The 24,466-nt window shown below is 42.2% G+C and overlaps 2 protein-coding genes across 2 annotated transcripts in view; one reads left to right on the plus strand and one right to left on the minus strand.

Moving 5' to 3' along the window:
• Nucleotides 1–12,751, plus strand: part of myo1g (myosin IG) — a 44,456-nt gene extending 31,705 nt beyond the window's left edge. The window contains exon 23 of the mRNA XM_014996628.2: nucleotides 12,386–12,751. Coding sequence (XP_014852114.2) covers nucleotides 12,386–12,548 — 163 coding nt within the window. The 3' untranslated portion in view covers nucleotides 12,549–12,751. The remainder of the gene's footprint in view (nucleotides 1–12,385) is intronic.
• A 3,863-nt stretch (nucleotides 12,752–16,614) lies between these two features.
• LOC106923559 (cyclin-dependent kinase 5 activator 1) lies at nucleotides 16,615–23,619 on the minus strand. Its single transcript, XM_088010530.1, has one exon. It carries the CDS (start codon nucleotides 23,536–23,538, stop codon nucleotides 22,567–22,569), a length of 972 nt encoding a protein of 323 aa, XP_087866656.1. The 5' UTR covers nucleotides 23,539–23,619; the 3' UTR covers nucleotides 16,615–22,566.
• Between the last annotated feature and the right edge of the window lie 847 nt (nucleotides 23,620–24,466).

Raw genomic sequence — 24,466 nt, forward strand, 5'->3', positions numbered from 1 at the left:
GCCACGCCCACAACTCACCATTTACACTCGTACATGAAAATGGCTGCAAACAGATGCACAATTATACAACCATACATCTTTGAAAAGCATTAGTAGAGCCTCAATCACAACCAACAATTATGCCGCAAGTAGTTTCTGAACATTAAGTCTTGTCTTTTCCAGCAGCCATTGTACAGCACACGCAGCAGTAAAACCAGCTGACCAAATGAAATGGAGCGCCACTTGGGTTGCTAGGTAACAGGCGGAGTTCCGCTTGGGTTGCTAGGTAACGGGTGGAGTTCCGCTTGGGTTGCTAGGTAACGGGTGGAGTTCTGCTTGGGTTCCTAGGTAACGCCACAGTGTGACTTAACAGCTGAGTTTTTGAACTTTCTCGTTTTCTAAACATTAATTTATTGGCAAAAATTTGCCGTTTTTTTTTTTTTTTTTTTTTTAATCTTTGGATTATTTTTAGAAGCAGTTGAGACCCAAATGGACCCACATTTATGCAAAATTCACATTTTGCATCATAATTGTCCTTTAAATGTCGCCGTGGCTGCAGGTGAAAGGCTGCTCGGTCAGATGACTCACTTCACTGCATCATCTAAAGTCCCTGATTGCGTTCCCACTTTTCTGAGTCAACGTAGCCGAGTCGAGACGCCGTTTGGCTTTTGAGTGTTTTATTTGTGGGGTTTGTGGCTGAGAGGACCGGCAGCAGCTGCAGCGGGCGTCTCAGAGGGGAGTCGACCTTCAGGGACTCGTTGCAGCTCGTCTTTGTGCCACCATCTGCGGTGAGTGCAGGGGTCGTGACCTCTGTGGGAGACTCACGGGACGGAGTGAAGCTGGAGGGGATGCTGAGCTAAAAGAGAGCGTGAGCATGTGGGAGAGGACGAAGGAGGAGGAGGATGATGAAGCACAGAAAACCTCCGCTGCGTTTCCTTCTGTCGGGAAATCAGACTCTGGCCCAGACTGCGTCACTTCAGGTTGAAGCTCAGCGGTCAGAGGAACTTTGCTGTGCACAAAAGTAACAATTTAAAAAGTTTTTCCATCTGCACTGGATATTAAACACATTTAATCTTCCTATTGTAAAAGAACGAAACACTAAATGACTTTTTACTGGGGCTGGGAATTTAACTTGATTAAACATGTCGATGGAGTTTCACGTCTAGTTCTAACATAATGTTTTCTGTTTCTGCGTTACTGAAGTCGACGGACCTCAGATGGTCACGGCTCCAAACTGCGGCTGCGACTCGCTTCACGGAGCCGCCCAGGCTCGGTTCTGCAGAACTGGGTCAGCGTTGGGTCCGGAGGTGAAACTTCAAAGCTGCTGCTGTCTGGTTGGACGCCAGTTTGTCGTCTTCCTCGTCGTCTGGCTGCGTTCTGGTCCTGAATCGGAGCGGGCCGCGTGTCTGGCTGTCCGTCGGTATGCCGGGGGTGTTGTGTGTTTTCGGTGGGGGCCGGACCATCTGCTGGGACAGCTGGAGGGTCTGCTGGAAGCAGGATTTAGGGTTTGAGCGGCTCGGCCCTCCAAGGCTGAGCAGCTTTCTTTATTCAACGGCCAATTTGGGAACTCGGCTAATGAAGCCTTTCCTTTAAATTAATATTCACATCTTTAGCTCATACGGCTGCACTGCAAGTATTATCTATTAGTTTCTTTCTTTTCTATATTTTTTTAGTAATTATTTTATTTTTGGGATATTTTTTAAATAATATATGCTGGTTTCAAAGCTGCAGTTTGTAACTTTTATAAAACATAACATAACTGTTACAACTGGCACCTTCACATGTTATGAGACAGAAAATCTGTGAAGCTTGATTTCCTCCCTGAGATGCTACTGGCGTCTGAAGAGATGCACCAAAAACAACCAATCAGAGCCAGGAGGAGGGGCTTAGCGCTGTCAGTCATCCTCATGTACTCGCTGCTAAATATGCCAGCGACAGAGAAACAACAGGAAAACAATTTATCTGCTGTTGTCAGGAGCTTTGCCAACTAGCTTAGCATTCATGACAGGCTATGCTAGCTGCTGCATAGCAGACAAAAAGCAGGGTGGGAGACGGGGATGAGCAGCGCCACACGGAGGATGATTGACAGCACTGAAACCCTTCTCCTCATTTCCAGGGGGCCTTTAAAGAAGCACAGTCGATCACAAGCTAGTTGCTAATCAACCAAAATCCAAAATTAGCTTTGTTTTCACTACAAATGAGCGCAAAACTTCGCTAATGTTGAAAATACACAATTTCACAAGAAACTAAATAAAAAATCACACAGGAATGTTTGTGCGCTCGATAATTCAATTAAAAAATAAGGTGGCAACAGATGTAAACAGTTATGAGATTATTTTAATAGTTCATCTATGGTGCTACTCATTTATCAGCTAAACATCAGCGTCTTATTCAGGCGTTGGGGCGTCAAGCCCCGCCTACTGGGAGCTACTACCTGCGCTGCTCTTTGGGGAGATTGTAGTCGGCCATTTTCCAGAAGAGCAATGGATTCAACTCGTAGGAATGACTCAGCGTTTTACAAACCGATGCTGAGAAAACCAAACAAACCATCATCCAGAACCGGTCGACCTCTTCATCGTCTCTGCCAGTAGTAACATCCAGCTGTTGATCACGCGACTCATGATTTAAAAAAAAAAAAAAAATCATTTCAGTTCTGAGAAATACACCAATTTGATACGGATGAAAAACTTTTTTTAATCAAAAAACATGTTTGTTGTTTTTTAAATCAGCACTTTTTTAAATTTATTAGGTTGATTTGATTAAAATACACAAACTATGGTGCCACTAAGCTTTTTGCTCTCCAGCAGGGAGATGAATGCATGAATGTCTTCAAAGCAAATCTTTATTTCCTGGGAAAACTCCAGTGTCTGGAACAGAGCCCTGAGGAACTCCTAGATCCTTCAGATTGCTCCAGCTCTTAAAGAAAATCTTTTGGTTCTGGTTTTCCAGAAAGCAGCTGTTGGGCTTTAAAACACCAGAAAGAGACGTAATTTATGGGCAGCAGCATAAATGATCTCCTTCTCCTCCTTTCCTCTCCGGCGGGTTCTGCGCCTCGACATCAGCGGTTTAATTTATAAATATGGAGAAACCTGGTTCTGCGCTGCATTAATAGCAGCTTCTGGGTCAGCCCTCCCTTCCCGGAGCAGCAGGAAGCGTGATTTGATTAACCCCACAGCAGATGAGAGGAGCATTGAAGTGGAGAACTTGGTGACTTTGAGGTTTGATCTTGACAGTTTGATGGACAGAAAAAGCTGTGGGAAAATCAGCTCCTCTTATTTCTAAATTAATTTTTAGGTCATGCAAAACGTCATCCTGGTCCTGAAATAGCCGCTCGTGTCCCTCAGCGTCTGTCCTGGATGTTTTCGTCTCGCTGTCGGTCTTTCCTCCTCACTGCCGTCGCCCAGGTTGCTCCTGAGTTTTATCCCACCTCAGAGTTCAGGCTCTAGTTTCAGTCATTATGATCAAACTCAGGTTAGTGCATGTAGTTTATGTGAAATAAGACCCTCATCTGTTATCAGATGATTATTAAAGTGTTTGATCACAATCCAGGTGGATTACGAATCGAAAGCTCCTGTAAAGTGTTTGGAGTTGCTTATCGTCTGATTCTTGGAATCAAAGTTGAACATTTGACTCTTTTTCTTCTTTCTAGACTGGATAAAGTTTTTACACTTTGCAGAAAAACAAGATTCAGAGTCGTAATTAAGCCAAAACTGTGCACAGTGTGTGTGTGTGCGTGTGTGCGTGTGTGTGTTTGTGTGCGTGCGTGCGTGCGTGCGTGCGTGCCTGTGTGTGTGTGCGTGTGTGCGCGCGTGTGTGCCTGTGTGTGTTTGTGTGTGTGCGTGCGTGCGTGCGTGCGTGCGTGCGTGCCTGTGTGTGTGTGCGTGTGTGCGCGCGTGTGTGCCTGTGTGTGTTTGTGTGTGTGTGTGCGTGCGTGCGTGCGTGCGTGCGTGCCTGTGTGTGTGTGCGTGTGTGTGCGTGTACATATTTCCTATGTAAGATAAAGAAAACCTTTCAGTGAATATGTTTGACCCAAAACTCCTCAAACTCACGGTTCCAAGTCACTGAAGGAAAATTGTTGCTGCATTTATACAATAAAATGATTATTTTCTTACTTAATTATGGACTAATAATTTATTCGCATATTTTAATATATTTCTAATATAGTGCATAAAGGCTTTATTGGTTAAGTGGAAAATATAGAATGTGCCAAATCTAATGAATCGCCAGAATAATTGATTACTAAAATAATCGTTAGTTGTATTGGAAAACTTGACAATGTTACATAATTAATGTCGTGTAACACATTAACATAACTGCCTGTATCAGTGATAAATACAGATTTCTGTGGATTTACGGACGAAGGAAAAGCTCCGTCTTGTTTTGGAGTTTTTCCCTGGAAAGCCGCGGTTTCTCCCGTTAATCCGTGACTTCCAGCTCCTCTGCCGACTGACCGACTTCCTGCTGCATTTCAGTGAATAATTCAGCGTCACTTGTGACCAAATGTCTCTTTCATGATATCGGACTCAGTTTTCTGTCTTGCATCGTGACATTTAGGTCAGTTTGAACTCGGATTAGTGCCTCCCTTCTTGCTGTTTTTGGTTATTTATCCCAGCGGTGACTTGCTGTAAATCGCCTTGTTCCCGTTGTCACACTGTTCCCACTGTGGGCCTCCCTGCAGCCCCTTTGTCCTGCTCTAAACAAATACATGACAAATAATGGCTGTAAGAGGTTGTAGTCATGTGGTGGCAGGAACTCAAACGGAGCCTTTAGGTTTACAAAGTTAATTATAATATTCAGAGGTTAAAATCAGTGTGAGACTGGATGTATCAGAGCAGAGGGAGCCGCCGCACTGCGACTCGAGCTGCGACTGAAGTCATATTTTCTGAGTCATTTTTCTCAGAATGTTTCTCCGAAGTGAGACAGGAAGTGGCGCCTGCTGGGGCCGATGAGGCGGCTCCTGATGATGGCGGTGGACGACCTGCGGGGCGGTCCGCTGCCCGAGCGCCCAGGCTGTTGCCCTGGAGACGGCCTCCATGGCGCTGGTTAGGATGCAGGTGGATCAGAGTAAAACCTTGGAGAGAAAATATGTTTGTTTTAGCAAAAAATAAACAGAAACCATAAAAATCTAAATATGTTCACTTTTCTGCCAAATATTCTCCCAGGTTTTATTTCTGCTGATTCTGGTTTACAGCTGGTTAAAAAAATCAAAGTTTGTTTCTCAGAAAAAGAAAAGAATCTTAATTCTTGTTGAAACTAATCTTCAGTGTCTGCTTGCATCAGTTACTGCACCGGTGCGGCGCAGCACGGAGCAGGAAGGAGACGACCCTGAAGCGTTTCAGGCGCCGCCGCGGTTCCTCTGCGTGAACGCAGCCGTCGTTTCCTCTGTGAGCGTGAAAGCTGTTTGAACCCGTCGACGCCTGCTGGGCTTCACGGATCAGACCAGGACCCACCACAAAATCATGATTTCTGTTCACTTTGGTAAAGAAAAACAACATTTTACATGAAGCTAATTTGATTTTATGGTACCAGTTTCCAATAAGTTCATAGATGTGTCACTAATTCATCTCTAAGTACTTTGTAAATCATTAATAACTGTTTATTATGCATTAATTAAGGGTGAGATGGAAATTATGTGCTAAAAAATCAGATTTTCCACTGGTGACTGCTTACAGGTTGGTCTGAAATGTTTATTGTAGCAACTTTTGATAAAATATGTAAGTGAACAGATTTGGGTAGATTTTGTCTCCTTCACGCCCTTAAGGCTTAATAAACATTTATTAATGATTTATAAAGTGCTTAGAGATGAATTAACATATCGATGAGCTCCATAAGGAGAGTGTTTTAGTAAAGTGCGTTTTAAAAAATGGAAAGTATTGAACCAACCTGGTTATTTTCAGTGAATGAAAGTTATAAAATATAACCGTCAATGTAAAACTGAGTCAATATTTTCAAATCAAACCTGTTTAAGGGATGATGGAGCTGTTTTGATCGTTAGACATCCTGGTTTCCCAGCTGTGCCTGAATGCAGCGCTAGTTGATCCGACGCTTCAGAGAGGCGGATCTGGACAGAGTTGAATCTATCTGGGAACCTAAACAGCTTTCTTCATTACCTGGAGAAAAATGGCTGCCGATCCGTCTGGGACGGGTCGGCAGGTCATCTCCAAACATCATGAACTTCTTTCCATCATTCAGGTCAGCCGTTCTGCAGATCTACAGCAGAATGGCTGAACATTAATTGAAATCAAAGGTGCAATGGTCTAGTCAAAGTTCAGGTTGAAATGTGATTGAAATGCAGTGGTTGCTGCTGAAGGCGTCATCTTTGTTTAAATTAAGCCTTTTAGGAGCTTCTAAACATCAGATCAGTTGTTTTATGTTAAACCTTGGAACCCAAAGAGGGTGTACTTACTTTTCTTAGCATCATCCCTTGTTGCTTTGGCTTCATCTTTGTCTAAATTTTTAGTTTTTTGGACAGTAGAGGTTTGATTCAAGCTTGTAACACCAGATCAGCTACATCCTGACGGAAAACCTCTGGAACTGTAACGGGGTGTACTTACTTTTTTCATAACTGTATTTTGGGTTTGGTGGACTCTCCGCTGAAGAGTAAGTGAAACCTAAAAGCTGCTAACTTTTCCTGCTAAGTGACCTGATGGTTAAATGAAAAGCTGCAACCCGCTGGTCAGGTTGGATCAGCAGAACGACCGCAGGCTGGACAAAACTTCTGCTTTCCGTCAAAACTCATCAACAAACATCCAGAACCAATGAGACGCACAAACCGCAGAGCAGGTTCTTCTCATTTCTTTTCTCCAGAGGAGATATGTTGGTCAGGAGGACTGACTACCAGCCCAAAGAAATGCAGAAGAAGAACGATGATGGAAGTGATGATGGCCGCCGCTGTCGATGGAGTCGGAACCAACAGGTCTGGGATGTGATGTGTTCACTGACACAGACATAATTATAACTTCAGCCGTTGTTTACATCCAGATTTACCATATTTGGCTTCTTCTGGTGCAGAATTATAACACAAGTCTCACATTAGCAACAAAAATGTCAAAAAACAATCGGATAGAATTTAGTTCCACATTTGGAAGTGGCACCAATCTGATTTTATTTTTTTCTTGGTGAAAAGATTGGGATTGGGCCGTTCAGACTACAGAGGAACAGTGAATATGGGTCACGTTACAAAGAAAACCTGATCTGAGTCCCATTCTGCTGCTTGTGAATGTATTACAAGTCGAGAGTAAGACCAGAGAGTAATGACACCAAAACTTTTAGGGCTGAGACCAATTCCAGCGCGTGATGCAAATATTGGGTAACGTTAGCTTGGTACTCTAGCTAACGGTGGCAAACAGCTGACAAGAAACAGAGAATACTTCCCTAAAACATAGTGTATACGCTACACTGGTGTCTTAATATTTATTGATAGTATTGACTAAACCTGTTTTTGTGAGGGTGGGGTAAAGAATTTTGTTAGCGAGACAATTTGCTAACATTAGCTAGCTAGCTTTGCTAACATTTAGCATGTATTATTCTGGCAGTTTAATGATATTTCCACAGTTGAGGTCTTGACTGGCCTTGAAATAAATCCCGAGTCATCAATGACCGAGACGCCACCGATTCCAGGGCATGATGCTAATATGAGGTGAGGTTAGCTTGGTGCTAACAGTGGTCAACAATATTCGGTGACGTTAGCTTGGTGCTAACAGTGGTCAACAATATTAGGTGACGTTAGCTTGGTGCTAACAGTGGTCAACAGCTGACAAGAAACTGAAACATCCCGTATGTTTCAGGTGTTTCAGTTTCTGTCAGGATGTATGTTTGTGCTTCCTTTCTGAGTGATGATAAAAGTTTGACGTAGTCGTCACTGTCTGAAAACAAAGTGCTACAGGATTTCCAAGCTGCTGTATTCTTTCTTCTGGACGTTTGACAAATATATTCAATGTTTGTTTACTGCGCCATAGTTTTTACTTTTTCTTGAGTAATTTCATTGTGAAGTATTTCTGCTCTTACTTGAGTAAAATTTCTGTATTTTCTTCCCACTGAATGAACAACTAACACGTTTTAACCAAAACTCACCAGACAGACTCACACCTGCAGCTTTGTTAATGTTTCATACGTTTTTTTTTTTTTATTGAAAGAAACTGATATGGAAACATTTTCTTTTGCCCAATTTTGTTGTTTTTTGTTTCTTATGAATTATTGTAATTTGTTCCTTAAAATTTTAACATTTCCACATAACTTTACATTTTGTTCTGTCTGATGATGACATTTTTAAATATTAAATGATTGATCATTTGATCAGTTACTCAGTACTTGAGCAGACTTTTTACCAAATACTTTTTTAGTTTTTCTTGGACAGATACTTTAAACTTACTTGAGTTCGGTCGGTGGGTTCTCTCCTCTCCTCTGATTTCGGTGGATGAATTATCTGTTGACTCTGCGGCTCCAGGGCTGTTGTGTGTCTAACCGGGCCGTAACGACCCACCGGGTCAAAGGCCAGTGGTTCTCATGCAGTCATTATAAACTACATAATGACCATCCCAGTGTGGAATAACTACCAGTTCTAGCAGAGATTCTCTCCAGCGTGAGATGCTCCACTCTGCCCGACTTTTCGCCTCCTGGTGTCGGTCAGGTTTGATGTTTCCTGGAGGAGTTGCTGCTTTGCCCCAGTTCTGTCTGCAGCTTCGCCTGCTCCAGTGATCTGGTTGTCAGAGCGGCGGCCGTGTCGGAGCATCGACTCCCGCTGCGCTCACACACTGTCTGAAATGAGAGAAGAAGACAGATGCAACTGTTTGAACATGAAAAGTGACAAAAAATAAACCTGATAACCCAACCTGCTTCGAAGTCAGGAGTCCTCAAGATTTACAGGGAACTCAACTCTGGAGAGAAACAAACATTTTCAAATAATAAACTAGGGCAGCTTTATTACGATACCCCTCAATAAAATCTGCTTCCATAAATGAAATCTCTCCTAATCAGTACCAGGCTTTAACCTGAGGCTGGACAACAAATCACTAACAAGATATATCACAATAGATCAATAATCACATGATAAATTAAAACGAGCTCAATCATTTCCATTGATTTATCGTTTTTCTCTCTTTTTTTATCCTCCTACCAAAAACTGGAGGATAAAAGTTTTTATTTGGTGGTTTGGTCTCAACTAAACCTTTTTTTGATGGGATGGTGAATCAAACGGATGATTTAGGTTGAAGCTAAACCAATAAAGAATGGTCTAGTCAAAGTCTGAACCTCAGTACAGCCGAAAAGTAACGTGCCGTGCCTGGATGCTCTCCGTCCATCCTGACTGAACTTCAGCTGCTGGATTGAAGGAACGATGAGGAAACGACCCAAAAGACCAACCAGGAAATAACTTCGACTTTGTTTCTGTCATAAAACAAACTCCTTTAAAGTTCTCGATCTGCAGCTACTGCCTTCCTTTATTGAGGCAGACGATGATCTGCAAACATAAAATCAAGCTTAATTCTCCTCAACCAATCAGGAAGCACTAATTGCTTCCTGATTGCAATTAGGTTGCAAGGTTTCAGGCTGAGGGTTTGAACTGCCGTCATCAGTTATTCCTCTAAACACAGAAGTTGAATAAAACTCGTATTTGCCAACAATCTGTCTCTTGTTCTGGTAAATATGACAAGCGTTGTCTCTCATCTGCAGTGTTGCTCTCCAACATGTGATGGCATAATTATTATGAAACACAGGAAGCGTTTGGTTTCTGCTTCTCAGGATGGTTAAATCTGATTTTCTCTGCTGCTCCTTTAAGTCTTGCATGATGTTTATCCATTGTGCGACACTGAAGACTCTCCTGTGGTTCTGCAATGCGTTGATGCAGAGAACCAGTCACTCTGAGCTGCTTTGTGTGTATTCATGTATGACTGAAAGCTTCTGCGTATCCAAGAACCACTTCAGACTGGATTAAAACCACTTTACACTCTCTACCTTCAAAGATCAATGCAAGTAGGAAACCTCTGACCACAGTGGAGCATCTGCACCACATCTGGAAGACATTTAAATTAATTACTATTGCTGAAAACTCCAATATGTCTACAGACTGATTATTGAATGTTGCAATGGATACCCATTTATTTGTGGATTTTTCTGTGAAAATTTTGCTTATTCATGTGTTTTTTGGCAGATGGTTCAGTGAACAGTCGGTGTGTCTGAGCAAACTTAGATCAAATGTGGCGTTCCTCAAGGAACCACATTCAGCTCACTTTTATTTGGTAACTTTATTCACACAGCAGGTTCTGATGATCATCTCCCACTTTTATTTTTTGCTTGGTCGTTCATGCTACTAATTTGGACCCAAAGCGACTCTCATTCGCCGCAGACGACCGTAGATGCCGTCTAGCAGAGCTGTGTCTGCAGCAGTGGAGAGCGCCACTGCCGTCCCTGGATGGATTTAAAGTTGCAGAGAGTGACAGCATGGCCACCAGGTGGTCAGCAGGCAAGGGAAGCTGGTTAACAGAAAGCTGACAGCAGCTTCTGACCCGGTTCTGCTTGGCTGTGGAGTCGGACCAGGAGTGGTGGGGTTGGGAAGTGATGCGTTCACTGACTGCTTTCATCACTTCGTATTATCATTACCAGCCATTGTTTAGATTTACTGTCTGGCCTCTTCTGCTGCAGAATTATGACGCATTTCTCACATCGACGTAAAACGTCTGAACATTCAGACTGAAGACACTTTGAAAACAATTGAATACAATTTAAATCCACATATGGACGAGGCACAGATTGATGTTTTTTTCTGTTGAAAAGATGGAATTGGGCCATAGAGAGTGCTGTGATGAAGATGGATATGGGTCGCATATGACGAACCTTTTGTTTTGGTCTCTCAACAACCAGCACAGCCAGATCCTGGGTGCAGTTTAGAGCAAGGCAGCCGTCTCCCAGCTAGCTGCTCTTCTCTGCCATCCTGTGAGTTTGTGCCCTGATCTATGTTGTAGAAACCAATTTTCAGAAATCACTGAAGATGGAACGGACCAAAAAAGCCAATTCTGGTCCAAACCTCGGTCTGGTTTTGGTTGAAGTGAACTCTGGTTCGGTTTGAATGTATGCATGAACGCCAAGCGGACCGGAGACCACTTCAAAAGCAGGAAGTGGACTACAGAGCAGGGCATTCTGGGTAAATACAACCAAAGCTAACATGCTAGCCTAGCACTAGCAGCAGAAATGTCTCCTGGTCTTTAGCCAAAGACTAAAGAGAAATCCTCCAGTTGCTAAAATCTGACTCCTCCATCTTGTTTCCATTTTGTGAAGAAGGAAGTTGCTCTCAGTGTTTTGTGTCGTTTCCTTCAGTGGTTCTTGGTGCAGTGCCCCCACAGGCCAGGAGGGGAACAGAGAAAGAACCACAGCAGCTCAAAATGTACAAAATGTTGAAGTTTTATCCCAATCAAACCAAGTTTACATGACCATCATGAAGGAAAACAGCCTTAGGAATGAAGCTGGGCCTGATTGGGGATTGTTGGGGTAACAATGGACTTACAGTACTTGTGGTATCTTAAAGTTGTGTCTTATTGGACAAATTAGATTAAAGACTTTGAATTATTCTGTTTCTAATTAATTTAAATAGAAACTATGAATTCAGCACCTTTTAAAATGACATTTCTCAGAAGGAATTTCACAAAAAATGAGGATTTCTTCAGAAAAATATTACCTGACACCAACTACTGCAGTGTTTCTTGTTGCAGCTGAGGCTGTTTTTGAGTAAACTCCATCGCCTTAGCAGGCAGTAATGGATGAAACGAAGCCAGAATCCTCTCACATGTTTTCCTGTGACGCACTCACCTGGTGAAGCTGGATGCCAAACCCGTTGCATAACATCTATAATTATGTAATCTGCAGAAATCTAATTCATCTTCCAAACGTTGGACTTTAATTCCAACTTCCAGAGAGGAGTCGGGTCCAATCGGTCCGTCCGGGGGAGAGGGAGACGAAAAACACTTTGATTTGACTCATCAGCCGCCTGCTGCCATGTTTGCCAAGTTGGCTTAAAAACCCAAACCAGCAGCAGATCGGTTACTTTCTCAGAAACACTCAGGTGGCCACGAATAGCAGCTCAGCTTCTGGTCAGAATCTGACAGGAAAATAACGTTTCAATCAGTTCATGGAGAAATTTCAGAGATTAAATCTGTGATGTTTAGTGGGAGAAGTTGATTGGAGTCTGAAGTTTGGATCGTATTCAGAGAGACTAACAACATGAGAGAATGTCATGAATTCATAAAGAGTTTATAAGGAAAGCAGTCACCAGTCATCTAACACGCCGTCGTACTGAAGCCGTTTTCTGTCCTACACAGTTTTTGATGGGTTGATGTTTTGTGTTTTAAGTGACTCTGTGATGTGAATCTGCAGTTTCCTGATTAACAGACGGAGTTTTGTGTTTTTTTTCTCCCAGCATCAGAAAAGCTCTGCTTCCCGTGAAGGTCTGCCGCTCGGCGCTGCAGCTGCACATGCGAGGGAAACCCAAGAACGTGACGGTGGAAACCAAACCGGGTCAGAACGTAGCGGACTTCAAGAAGAGCAAAGACGGATTCATCCTCCTGGTTCCTGAGAAATGAGATCTGAGATCCAAACCGGGACTTTTTAAAACCCGGTTTGTTTCAGGGTGGAAACATACAAAGGACTCAAGTCTGCTGCAAAACTGAGACTTTCTGCTTTTTTATAGATTTTTTTATCTTATAATCAAGAATTATAATAGAATGTATCCATCCAGGTGTGTTTGACCTGAAACAACCATGGAGAATAAATTATTTCAGCGCTACCTGATGTCTGATGCTCTGCGGAGGAAACTGGACGTTTATTTCCTTCATTCTGTTTAATTTGCTCTCGTTTTGTTTGGGACGTTTGAGCCCCTGCTGGAGAAACTTGCCCCTTAATAAACTGAATTTACCGACTCATTAGAAGCCAAACCAGCTTTAGACGACCTGCTGAGGCGATTATCCCAGAATGTTCTGGAGATAAAACCGTTTGCAAACGGCACATCCGAATGCAGCGTGTGCTGCATGAAACCGGCTCCTGTCCTGGTCACAAGAGATTCATTTATCTGTTGAGCAGCATTCACACAGCAGGAAGTTCAACACAAAAAGACATAAATTACTCACAGAAATACATTTTCTGTGAGTAATTTGGAAAAAAAGTATCCCGAAATATGTCAATATGCGAGGTCTACTGCATAAATAAAGATATCAAGTTGTATGTCATCAGCGGAGAAACATGTTGGCTGTTCAATTCTGACAGAAGAGCATTGAAGCTACGTTCACCCAGCAGGCTAATGCAACCCATATCCGCTGTTTTCACGGCCGTCGGCCTGAATCCGACCTGTTTACCCTCCCAAAAATCCAATCTGAGTCACTTTTGTACGAGGATATAAATTGTATCTGATCGTTTTCAAGGCGTCTGCATCCTGAACGATCATGTCAAATTTTATCCAACGTGATAAACGGACTTGAGACGTGCTGGATAAAATTCAGTCACAATGAAGTCTGATTTCCGTTCAGTTTAATTAGTCGTATGAACGACCACAAAAAAATAAAAAACAAGAAATCAGAAAGACCTGTGGTTTGAATGAAGTAGTCAATAAAAGTGGACCGTTGGTGGTTCCCTGAGGAACTCCACCTGTGATTTTAGTTCACTGAGCAGTTTACCAGAACCTGACAAGCCCACAGATTTAGCTAATTCAAATATTACAGCCGACATTTGGCAGATGAACAGAACACTTGTTTTTAAATACTCTGTAATCTAGAATCTGTTTTGGGTTGAGACATTTTAATTATTGCATTTATCTGATCAAAGGGAGATAGTTTAACAAAGGCACAATGTTATTTAAGATGGTTATTTTTATCTTTTTCTCCACTTTGCATCTTTCTTCCCGCCGGCAGTCAGACGTCATCTCCCAGAAAGCTCTGCAAGCAGGTCACTGATCAACTTTCTGCCGGTTTCATCACAGGACTGGAGGGAAGTTTCTGGCTTGTTAGGACTGTTTAAATGGAAAAAAGAGGCAATGTCCATCTAAGAATCAGAATTGTTCTAGAAAAAAACGAGGACATTTCCAAGTTTAAAAGTAGAAAATATTCTAGATTAATCTCAGAACTTTACTAGATAAAATATTCTGAAATTTCTGAGTTTAAAATGTCAAAAATATCCCTGAAATTTTTCAGAAATTTCCTAAAAAAAAAAAGAGGACATTTTGGAATTTGAGAAGATTTTGAAAATGAGAAAAATTCCAAATCAAAAAATTGTGACTTTTGAAATTGAAATTTCCAAGATGTTTTCTGGAAAATTTCTGAGATTAATCTAAACATTTCTGAGTTTTTTCCTAGCAAATTTTCAAGTTTTTAACTCTGAAATTTCCAAGATGTTTTTAGAAATTTTGAGATTAGGGGCAATTTATTTTCTAGAAGATGTTTATCTTTTCAAATTCAGAAATATCCTTGTTTTTTTCTATGAAATTTTCTAAGATTAATGTCAAAATTTCTGAAATTTTTTGGTGGAAATTTCCTCCTCTTTTCTGTCTACAATAATCCTGTTTGCTCAACTTTGCTTGTGCACAAACAGGATTCCTCTGAATCTAATCTAATTTATCAGGACTGAAGATTGTTGATGCAATCACTTAATGTTCTGAGCAATTCCATTACACAAAAACTGGCACCTGGTCTGTCTCACTTTAGAGATTAGCCGCCCTGCAGCGAGGATTTGGTAACGAGTTGGAGAGGATTTACCCGGGAATGTAATGTTTCCCAGAGCTCTTGTGGTTTTTTCCTCCCTAAATCCTCTCAGCGTGGAGCAGGGCAGGTTTGGTGAGACCCGCAGGTTTCCAGCATCCTTCCGTCATCAGGCTGAGGGGAGGTCACATGCTGGAGATTACAGTAACATGAGGAAGAGATTGCTTTTTCCTCTGACTCGCTCCAGCAGCAGGAATGCTTATTAATCAGGAAAACCAAAGCCGCCATGTTGGACCGGCTGCATGAAAACACCCAGGAGACATCAGGAATGAGACATCTTTAATCTGGAAAATGAACAGAACCTGCAAAACGAGACAAATACCAGGAGAATAAATCTGGAGCTCTGGGTTTCAGAATCATATTCAGATATATTATGATGAGCTTTGTAGTTGAGAAATCTCCAGTTGTGTTTCCATTAACCTTCATTGAGCAATTTGACATTTTAAAAATAAATTAACTTGAAGGAAACACGCCTGTAGTGTCTATAACGTTTTGCCACTAGGGTGAGTTTATTTGGTAAAACTGCAAAGGAAAAACCTATTTTGCATCAGGAGTCACATAATAAACAACCGGCTGTTGCCACTTGGGCAAAACAAAGAGGAAAACGACAGGAAGTAGTTGGAGGATGATGTCTGTGTATTTTATAATGATTTATGACGTTAACAAACTTATTCGTGTGTGATTTTATTTTAATTGTGTTTATTATTTAATGAAAGCAATGCAACTGCAAAATGTTTTTTGACATTAGTGAAATATTGGAAAAGTTTGAGGAAAAGATTTCCTCAATCTTGTCTCAGTCTCGGACTTTGAGGAGTCTTGAGTCAGTAAAGAAAACTGTGGAAATATCACGAAATTGCCAGAATATTCTCCAATTTGTTTGAACTTTGATTGGATGTTAAATGAACTGTTTCCAAGAAAGTGAGCAGTGATTATTTGGGAGACGCAAAATAGGTCAGTAGAGACGAGTAGATTTTGCTTTCAGAGATGGCGGTGGCTACGTCACACTTCTGCGTCACTAAGGTAAGTGATGTTAGCAAAGTTAGCGAGCTAATGTAGCAATCGAAATTATATTCCTCGCCCTCACAAAAAGAAATTTAGCCAATATTAGCGGTACACTTTAAATTGGCAAGCTATGCACAGTATGTGCTGAATCAGTTTTTTCCGTTTTTTTGAGGCTGTTTGCCTCCGTTTGTTAGCTCACCCAGCTAGCATCGCCTAATGTTAGCATGGGGATCCGGACTGGATCTCAGTCCAGAAAGGTCTGTCTGGTCTTTACACGTTATTCATGCATAAATGTCACAGTCTCAAACCAAATGTCTAATTAGTAAGCAAAATATTAAAATTAAAAATAAATATTTAGTTGGCAACCTAAATGTTAAATTTGAAGCTAAATATTTAGATCCAAATTAAATATTTACTTGAAACTGACATTTATAAATGAGTGAATTAAATGAACTACAGTTTTCCCTCTTATAACACGTTAAATAAGCCAAGTTATTGTTGTTAATGTTTTACTGGGTAATTTTCTGGAACTGGACCAGAACTGGGTAGTTCTGGTCCAGTTCATTCTAAGCAAGAACTAGTTCAGCCAGTTTAAAAAGAACTGATTCATTTCAATAGGAACTGGATACTGCACTGTTCAGATTTCGATCTATAAAAAACAGTTGATAACCATAAATTATATTCCTCTTTTTTACTGGTCTATCACATGCGTCATAGGCCATCACACGCTGTCCGAACATGTGATGCTTTACATGATGAAATATGAAAAAGTGCAAAGGGTGTAAATACTTTCATGCAGCATTTTAAGCACAGAGTGACTATCTGGTGCTTTCCTGATGTTTACACTCAACTTATACCCCAGAAATCTTAAAGGAGGTGAGCAGGAAAGACAAACAGCTGCTTTTACATTTCAGCTCAACACTTTATTAAATAACCAACATAGTAAACAACAATGTCATGAAGAAAGGAAACAAAAACATGAAAAAATTAAACAGTTTTCTTCAAGTTTTTCCCATCAGCAGTATTTTCACTTTCACAGAGACACACCTGGCTCCAGGCGGAGGCTGGACGCTCCCCCATCAGTCGCCCTGCACAGAGCAGGTCTTGTCACGGAGCTGTTGCATCAGAGACGGAGCAGCGCCGCGACTGTCGCTGCCGCACAACGGCCGGCTTTGTGTCACCGGCAGCTGCGCTTTGATGAGAGACGTTACTGATGGCCTCCATCTCTCTGAGGAGGAGAGATTCCTGCAGCTACGCGGGAGGACGAACCTCCAATTTGGCAAAGAGACACCAGAAACTGAGCTGAGAGGAATTCACAAGCCAAACTCAAGTAAACGAGATTCCTGTGTCTCTAATATTTCTATAAAAACCAGAATGACATTTATTTTTTCACTCAGCAGTCACATAGTTTGGGATTTTAACACCTTCAGCATAATGTTTCCTTTGTAGCGGAAATAAAAATTGCTGTTAAAAGACAAAATAAAGCTGCTCAGACCTCTTTTCACCTTTAATGGGACATTAATCCTGCAAATTATGACTAAAATAAACGATGTAGGATGTAAAAACTCTGCAACCGATTGGTTTATAACATCGTAACAAACTTGTTTGTGAAGGACTAACGTCTCATTAAAGTTCGACGACGTATTAGGGTCATAGTAGATAAAAATAAATAAATGAATAAATGTGTGTGTGTGTGTGTGTGTGTGTGTGTCTGCCAAAACAATCTGACATTTTTTAGAAAAAAAACCCTGGAAATTTCTAAGTTTGAAAGGCTGAAAATTTGCTGGTTAAAGACTCAGAAATTTTCTAGAAACAAGGACATTTCTGAATTTGAAAATTTGTTAGAAAAAAAGAATTACATTTTGAGATTGATCCCATCAAATTTCTAAAATGTAATGAAAATGTTCAAAAGTCGAAAATGTTGAACTTCCCAAATTTTGGGGGGAAAATTCTGAGATTCTGAGATCTTTCTTTGTTTCTATGTACAATGGCCCTAACAGGCTGTCGTATTAAAGACAAGAAAAGGTCTGGAAATAATTTACTATGACCTGTTTTTCTTCATGTAGAAATAAAACGTCACATTTAAAAAACAATTCAGCGAAAAGCAGAAAGTAAAAAAGCTCTAAACTAGCCAGCAGGCGTTGCCTCTACCACAGGAACACTATCACTTTATTCTTATTCGCTCCCAACGCCTCTGCTCTTCATATTTACACTCCAAGGTGTGCCATTAAAACTTCACACTGATCTACAGCAGCAGCAATAACACAACTCACAGAGCTGTGGAGACATTAGCAGGAATTATCATCACCAAACACTGCAAAAACACTAAATCTAACCACTTGTCTAGTTTCAAGTTCAAATGTCGCATTAGACTGGAAAGGAGACAAAACTAACAAGTACATTTTCAGCAAAGACAGGAGCATATTTTAAGTCCATAATTCAATACTGATTGAAAAATAGCACTAGTTCCACCGACAGTTTTTCATTTAAATCAGGAAAAATGTCTTTTAATAAGTTAAATAATCGGCACTTCCGTTGGTCTGAAAAGTACGGCGGCATCTTAGGGCCATTATAGATACAAAAATTAGCAAATAAAAAAATGAGGGTGAGGTTTCTGCTAATTAACCTCAATTTTTCTTAGATAGCAAAAATTTTTAGATATATTTCAGAAATTTCTAAGAAAAAGAAGAAAATTTCTGAGGTTGAAAAGTCTAGAATTTGATAGAAAAAACTAAAATTTTGAGATTATTCTCAGAAATTTTTGAGAAAAAATACTGCGGAAAATTCTGAGTTCATAAACTTTTGAAAAAAAATCTCTGAAATTTTTAGAAAAAAAAACAAGAAAACTTTCTGAACTTGAAAAGTGAAAAGATTCTACATTTTGGAGCTCAGAAATTTTCTAAAAGTTGAACATTTTTTAATTTTCAAGCTCAAAATCTTTTCAGGTTTTTTTCTTGAAAATTAGAATTTTATGTTTTGTCTATAAAATGTTTGAGGTTTTTGGTGGATATTAACTCCTCTTCACTTTTCTAATACACTGTTGTATAAAATGTACTTGTAAGTTGGTTTTGTCTTATTTCAAGTGTGCGACGATATTTGCAGTAAAAACTAGATGAAATACTTGGTAATGTTGTGTTTTTGCAGTGTACCGATCTCAGCTAGAGTCCAGAACTTGTTGATTACCATCAGAAAAACTGATTTATTTCACATTGTCTCTTTGTTGTGTCCAAACAGGAGCGTGAGTCTGGTCCGACTCCGGTTTGGCTCCGGTCCAGCTCCGGCTCCGGATCCTGAGACGCCCGCCTGGTCAAAATGTCAAGTTTAACCCGGAAACACGAGGATCCAATCACCAGAGCGGCGGTGGCCGTTCCGCCTCTGTTTGCAGTCGGGATTAGAGAGCTTTGATTGGATGAGGGGGAATTAGCGCTCCGGCTGACATAAGAGCTAAGTGGATCCAGAACCGCAGCGCCACACCTGAGCTGGCTGTGAGGAAGAGGAGGAGAGACGGGCCTGCCCTTCCTCCTCGTCCTGACAATGGCTGCCGGGTGCAGAGTGTCAAATCTAATCAAATAACAACCCAGCATATGTGTGTGTGTGTGTGTGTGTGTGTGTGCGTTTGTTTGTAATACCTTGTGGGGACGATTTTCCTGACATATGCTACGTTGTGGGGACCAATCGCTCCTCGTGGGGACCTGAGCCTGGTCCCCACGAGGGGAAACCCTGTTTTTGGGTCAGGGGTCAGAGTTAGGGCTAAGGTATGAATTGAGTTTTGGTTGGTTAGGGTTAGGAAAAGGGTAAAGGTCAGGTTTAGGCTGTAGAAATTAGTAGAAATGAATGGAAGTCAATGGAAAGTCCCCACAAAGATAGCAAAACAAACGTGTGTGTGTGCGTGTGTGTGTGTGTGTGTGGAGGCAAGACACTGGTCTCCTTGTCAAAGCCGGAGATGAAGGGAAAAAACAACATGGAGCAGAAAATGGCTGCAGCGGAAAAAACTCCTCAGACTGGGAGCCAGTTCAGGTCCCAGTTAGCAGCATAAACAACCAGTTTAGAACGAAACAATCAAACTGTTTTACTTCCTGATTTTCCTCATCAGATTGATGGTGGGATTATGACGGGCTTACAGCAGAGCGGTTGGACTTCATTGTCTCTGTAGCTGCGTTTCCATTGACTTTATAATTACACAGTTTGACATTTGAAAATAAATTTGCTTAATGGAAACAAGACAGTTTAAAAAAAAAAGGTTTTTCGATTAAGAAGTGTTGCCACCAAGACGAGGCATTTAATTTGGTCGCATCAAATTTTATTTATTTTTTTTCACAAAACTGCAATGGAAACAATTTTTCACCCAAACCACAAAGATGCCGACAGGAAGTGGTTGGAGGAAGACGGTGTTTTTAATGACTTATTGATTTTTAATTTAATTTCTTGTTTAATGGAAACGCCTCACCACTGTCTGCGATTTGCTACATTTATAATAGACATTCAGCTACTGTTCCGTTAATGTAAAAAAATATTTATATATTATCTCGACTTCCTTTCTCGTGTTATTACGACCATTCTCAGAATTTCAACTTCACTTGTATTTTTGCCACTTTATTCTCATTATTTTTAATTTATTATTGTATGATTGACTTTCTTCTCATATTTAAAAAAAAAAACCTTGCCTCAACTTCACAGTTTTCATTTTTGATGCAGAAAAGTTGAAGGCCAATTTTAGAAAACCATTAGATCAGGGTGTCCAAAGTGTGGCCCGGGGGCCATTTGGGCCCCTAGAAATGATTTTGTTTGGCCGGTGACCAAAACTCAAGAATGTAATAAATTTGGTCAACAAAATTAAAAACAATTGAAGACCCCCAAAATTTTGAAATTGTGTATTTTTCTTTTACAGTTGGAAGCCCTTTTCTATGTTCTGGGTCTCTAATTTTGTGTGGATTTTATTTTAAAAACTGGTTTAATGTTGAGCAGGTAAAACAAAAACGGCATTTTTGTGTTTTTTATTTAATATATTTTTTGGCAGTTTTGGTCTACAGGGGATTTAATTTTTGACAGCCTGCAGCAGACAATGCATCTCTGCGTTTGATGGAGGAACATCTGGACCAGAATAATGGCTTCATTGTTTCTTCCACTTTAGGAAATTAAATTTTCCCGACCAAATGAAACCAACCAGGAAAGTTCTGACGTAAAAATCCAGATTTACGAGCCTCGTGTTCAGTTTTCACTCCTGTTTATAGTTTTTATGTGTCTAAACTTGCAGGATGAAACTAAACCTTCCAGCACCGAAGAAAACCCAGAACGCTGCATGTTTGTGGCTCTGGCCGAACAGAACCAGTTTGGTTTTTCAGGAGTTAAACGAGGGATGAGACAGAAATCTGCAGATTTTCCTCTGAAAGGTCAGGAGAGCGACGGGAAAATGGGCCGAACTGCAAACCAGAACCGAGCTCATCTGTCATCCCTGCATGGATGCTCTGTGGAAGCTTTCAGCGCCTCTGGATCAGAACGACACGCAACCGGCTCGGTTCGGTCGGGTCCGGTTTACCCACTGAGGCTCCGCAGGGATGCTGGGGGGGGCTGCAGTAATCTGGTAATCTTATTACCACGACTCGTGTGTGTGTGTGTGTGTGTGTGTGTGTGTGTGTGTGTGTGTGTGTGTGTGTGTGTGGAATAAACAGCTGATGATCCTGGCTGCCTACCACTCCAACAATGCCGACACGGATCGGCATCGCCACTCTGACTCCGCCCACTGCAGAACCTCCAGCTGCTCCCGTCCGTCCCTTTTCCCAAACCAGAACCTTTTCTCTAAATAAACCCGTTAAAGCCACTCGGTCACCATTAGATGTTTAAAGATGACCTATTATGCTTCCATGAGCAGATCCTAAAATGCTTTTTTCACAAATTATTCTTAGATAATGGGATGTCAGTTCTGGCTGATTTGAGCTGTTTTAGGGTCTCTGTCACTTTAAATCTTAATAAGCTGCTGCTGGCCACGCCCCCCCAACTCATCGTTTTACACTTGCATGTATATATGGCAACAAACAGATGTGTAGATACAACCCTACATCTTTGAAAAGCATAAGTGGAGCCTCCTATACAACAAGAATGCAGCAAGTGGCTTCTGGATGGTACACTGCCAAAACACAGAATTTTACCAAGTATTTATTGTCTAGTTTCTTGTGTAAATATGTTAGTATGCTTAAAGTAAGACAAAACTAACTTTCAAAGAAGATACAGAATCATGTTTTAAGTCAATAATTCCTTGATAGTGATGAAAGTTCTAATCCACTGGCAGATAATTTAAAACATTTTTCTAGTGGAACTAGTACTTTTTACTTAAAATTAAGGAATTACTTACTTAAAACAAACTAAGACGTCTTGCTTAAAAGTTACTTGTAAGTTAGTTTTGCCTTATTTCAAGTGATATTTGCGAAATTGGACCAAAATTACCTGGTAAAATTTTGTGTTTTTGCTGTGTAAGTCAAGAAGGAAACACTTATCTTTTCCAGCAGCCATTGTACAGTGCATAAAGCGGTAAATCAGCAGACCAAACGCACTAGGTTGCTAGGTAACGGGTGGAATTCCACAGGGGTTGCTAGGTAATGTGCTGGGCTTTGCAGGGGTTGCTAGGTAACAGGGCGGGCCTGTTGATTTGTGACTTTACATTCTGGAGGTTTTTGAAACGGCTCATTTTCCAGATACCAAAAAACTGTAACTTGTTGTTGTTTGCTGTTTTTAGAAGCAGTTGAGACCCAAATGCAGGCTCCAAGAGGTGAAAAATGTGAATTTTGCATAATAGTTCCGCTTGGCAGAGAAGCAGCCGGGACTTTGGGGGACGGAGCGTTTTAGATAAAGCCTCCTCTCACCGGTCCAGAACCCGGCTGTAATCCTGAGGCCCGCAGCCGCCTTCGCTCTTCAGTTCAGCGAAGATCTGCGTGAAAAAGTGCGGGTCGGCGTTGATGCGCAGCATCTTGGAACTGGTGGCGTCAATGATGGCGAGGCAGCGGTCCCAGAAGGCCTCCTTCCCCGCCTCCACCAGGAAGGGCTTGAGCGGGTACGAGATCTCGTTGCCCATGTAGGAGTAGGACAGGTAGAGGCAGGTGAGCAGGATGGCTTGGAGCTCGTGCTCCGACGCCACCAAGTCGCCGTCCACCACGTCCCGGCACAGCATGTAGACGAACACGACGTTGGCGGGCGTGACGAAGGCCTGGTCCTGCCAGCCCTGCAGCAGCAGCGAGCGGTCGACGGCGCGCAGCCACAACACCGGGTCGGCTGGGGACAGGTGCTTCAGCCGGTAGCAGCGGCAGCACAGAAACTCCCCCAGACAGCGCAGCAGCTCGCTGGTGGACGCCTGGACGATGACGCGCTTTGGGGAGGACACCCCCTGGGGGACCTTCTTCACCGAGGACAGCTGCTGCGGCTTGCCGTAGCCATATCCGTGGCCCTGGCCCAGGCCCAGTCCGTAGCCCAGACCCAGTCCGGCTGGGCCCTCGTAGCTGGAGAGGTTGGCGCAGGACAGGGACTTCTTCACGTTCTCCCGGTTCAGGTGCAGCACCTGGTCCCGCTGGTAGATGTTGTTGTTGTTCAGGGCCTCGGCCAGGACACCGGCGGCCCCGGGCCCCTTCTTTGGGTTCCCCTTCTTCTTGGTGGAGGCGACTAGCCGCTTCCAGGTCAGCGCCGGCAGGAAGATAGACTGGCCTCTCCTTAGGCCGCGCTCCTTTTGGCTGTTCAAGGAGCGGCTGCTGAGGCTCGGGTAGTGGCTGAGCGAGCCCGGGTGGTTGTCATAGTAACCGGGTTTGCGAGCGCCCGGCGACAGAGACAGCACGGTGCCCATGGTGGGTCGGAGCGCCACAGGTCAGACCACCAAACTGCGGTTTGTCTCTCAGAGTCCAATGGACATCACAAAGAGAAGAAGACGAGAGCTGATGGAGGCAGAGAAGAAGAAATCATTAGAAATCTGAGAAATCTGTTTTTATTCTGGTTTAGGAAGTTTTCACACTAAATAGTTCCTTAGACTCGGTTCGATAAGGGAAAACTGCAACAATTGTTCCATTTTTAGTTGCTGCAGTTCTCCTTGTCAAACCAATCAAACCCTTTGAGCAACCTGTTCCCCTCCTGGCCTGTGGGGGCGCTGCACCAAGAACCGCTGAAGGAAACAACACAAATACCTCTGAAGACACAGAGCAACTTCCTGCTTCACCAGACGGAAACAAAAATGGAGGCGTCAGATTTTAGTGGTTGGAAGATTTCTGTCTTGTCTTTGTAAAAGACCATGAGTCATTTCTCCCGATAGCGAGTTTGGTTTGGTTGCATTTACCCAGAATTCCCTGGACTGTAGGTCACTTCCTGCTTTTGGAGTGGTCTCTGGTCGACTTGGCGTTCAAACAGCTGGAAAACTGGATTTAATGGAGGAAAACTGAACAAACCAAGAGAATGTTTGGGCATTGTGGGTAATTACAACCAAAACAAATGTGCTAGCCTAGCGCTAGCTGGAGAAATGTCTCGTTGAAATCCTTCAAACGCTAAAATCTGATGCCTCCAATTTTGTTACTATTTGGTGAAACAGGAAGTTGCCCTCAGTGTCTCCGTTGGAGGTTTTTGTGTCGTTTCCTTCAGTGGTTCTTGGTGCAGCGCCCCCACAGGCCAGGAGGGAAACAGGTTGCTCAAAGGGTTGGAGCACGCTGGTTGGTTTGACACAGAGAGGAGCAAATGTTGCAGTACTGGTCCCAAATCTAACCGAGTCTACCAGACAATCATGTGGC

The sequence above is a fragment of the Poecilia mexicana genome, unplaced genomic scaffold (genome assembly GCF_051168715.1).
Source record: "Poecilia mexicana isolate PSO_F unplaced genomic scaffold, ASM5116871v1 scaffold_11, whole genome shotgun sequence".
NCBI classification, from domain to species: domain Eukaryota; kingdom Metazoa; phylum Chordata; class Actinopteri; order Cyprinodontiformes; family Poeciliidae; genus Poecilia; species Poecilia mexicana.

Excerpts from the sequence above, each read along its gene's own strand:
- LOC106923559 (XM_088010530.1), bottom strand. The coding sequence starts at position 23,538 with ATGGGCACCGTGCTGTCTCTGTCGCCGGGCGCTCGCAAACCCGGTTAC.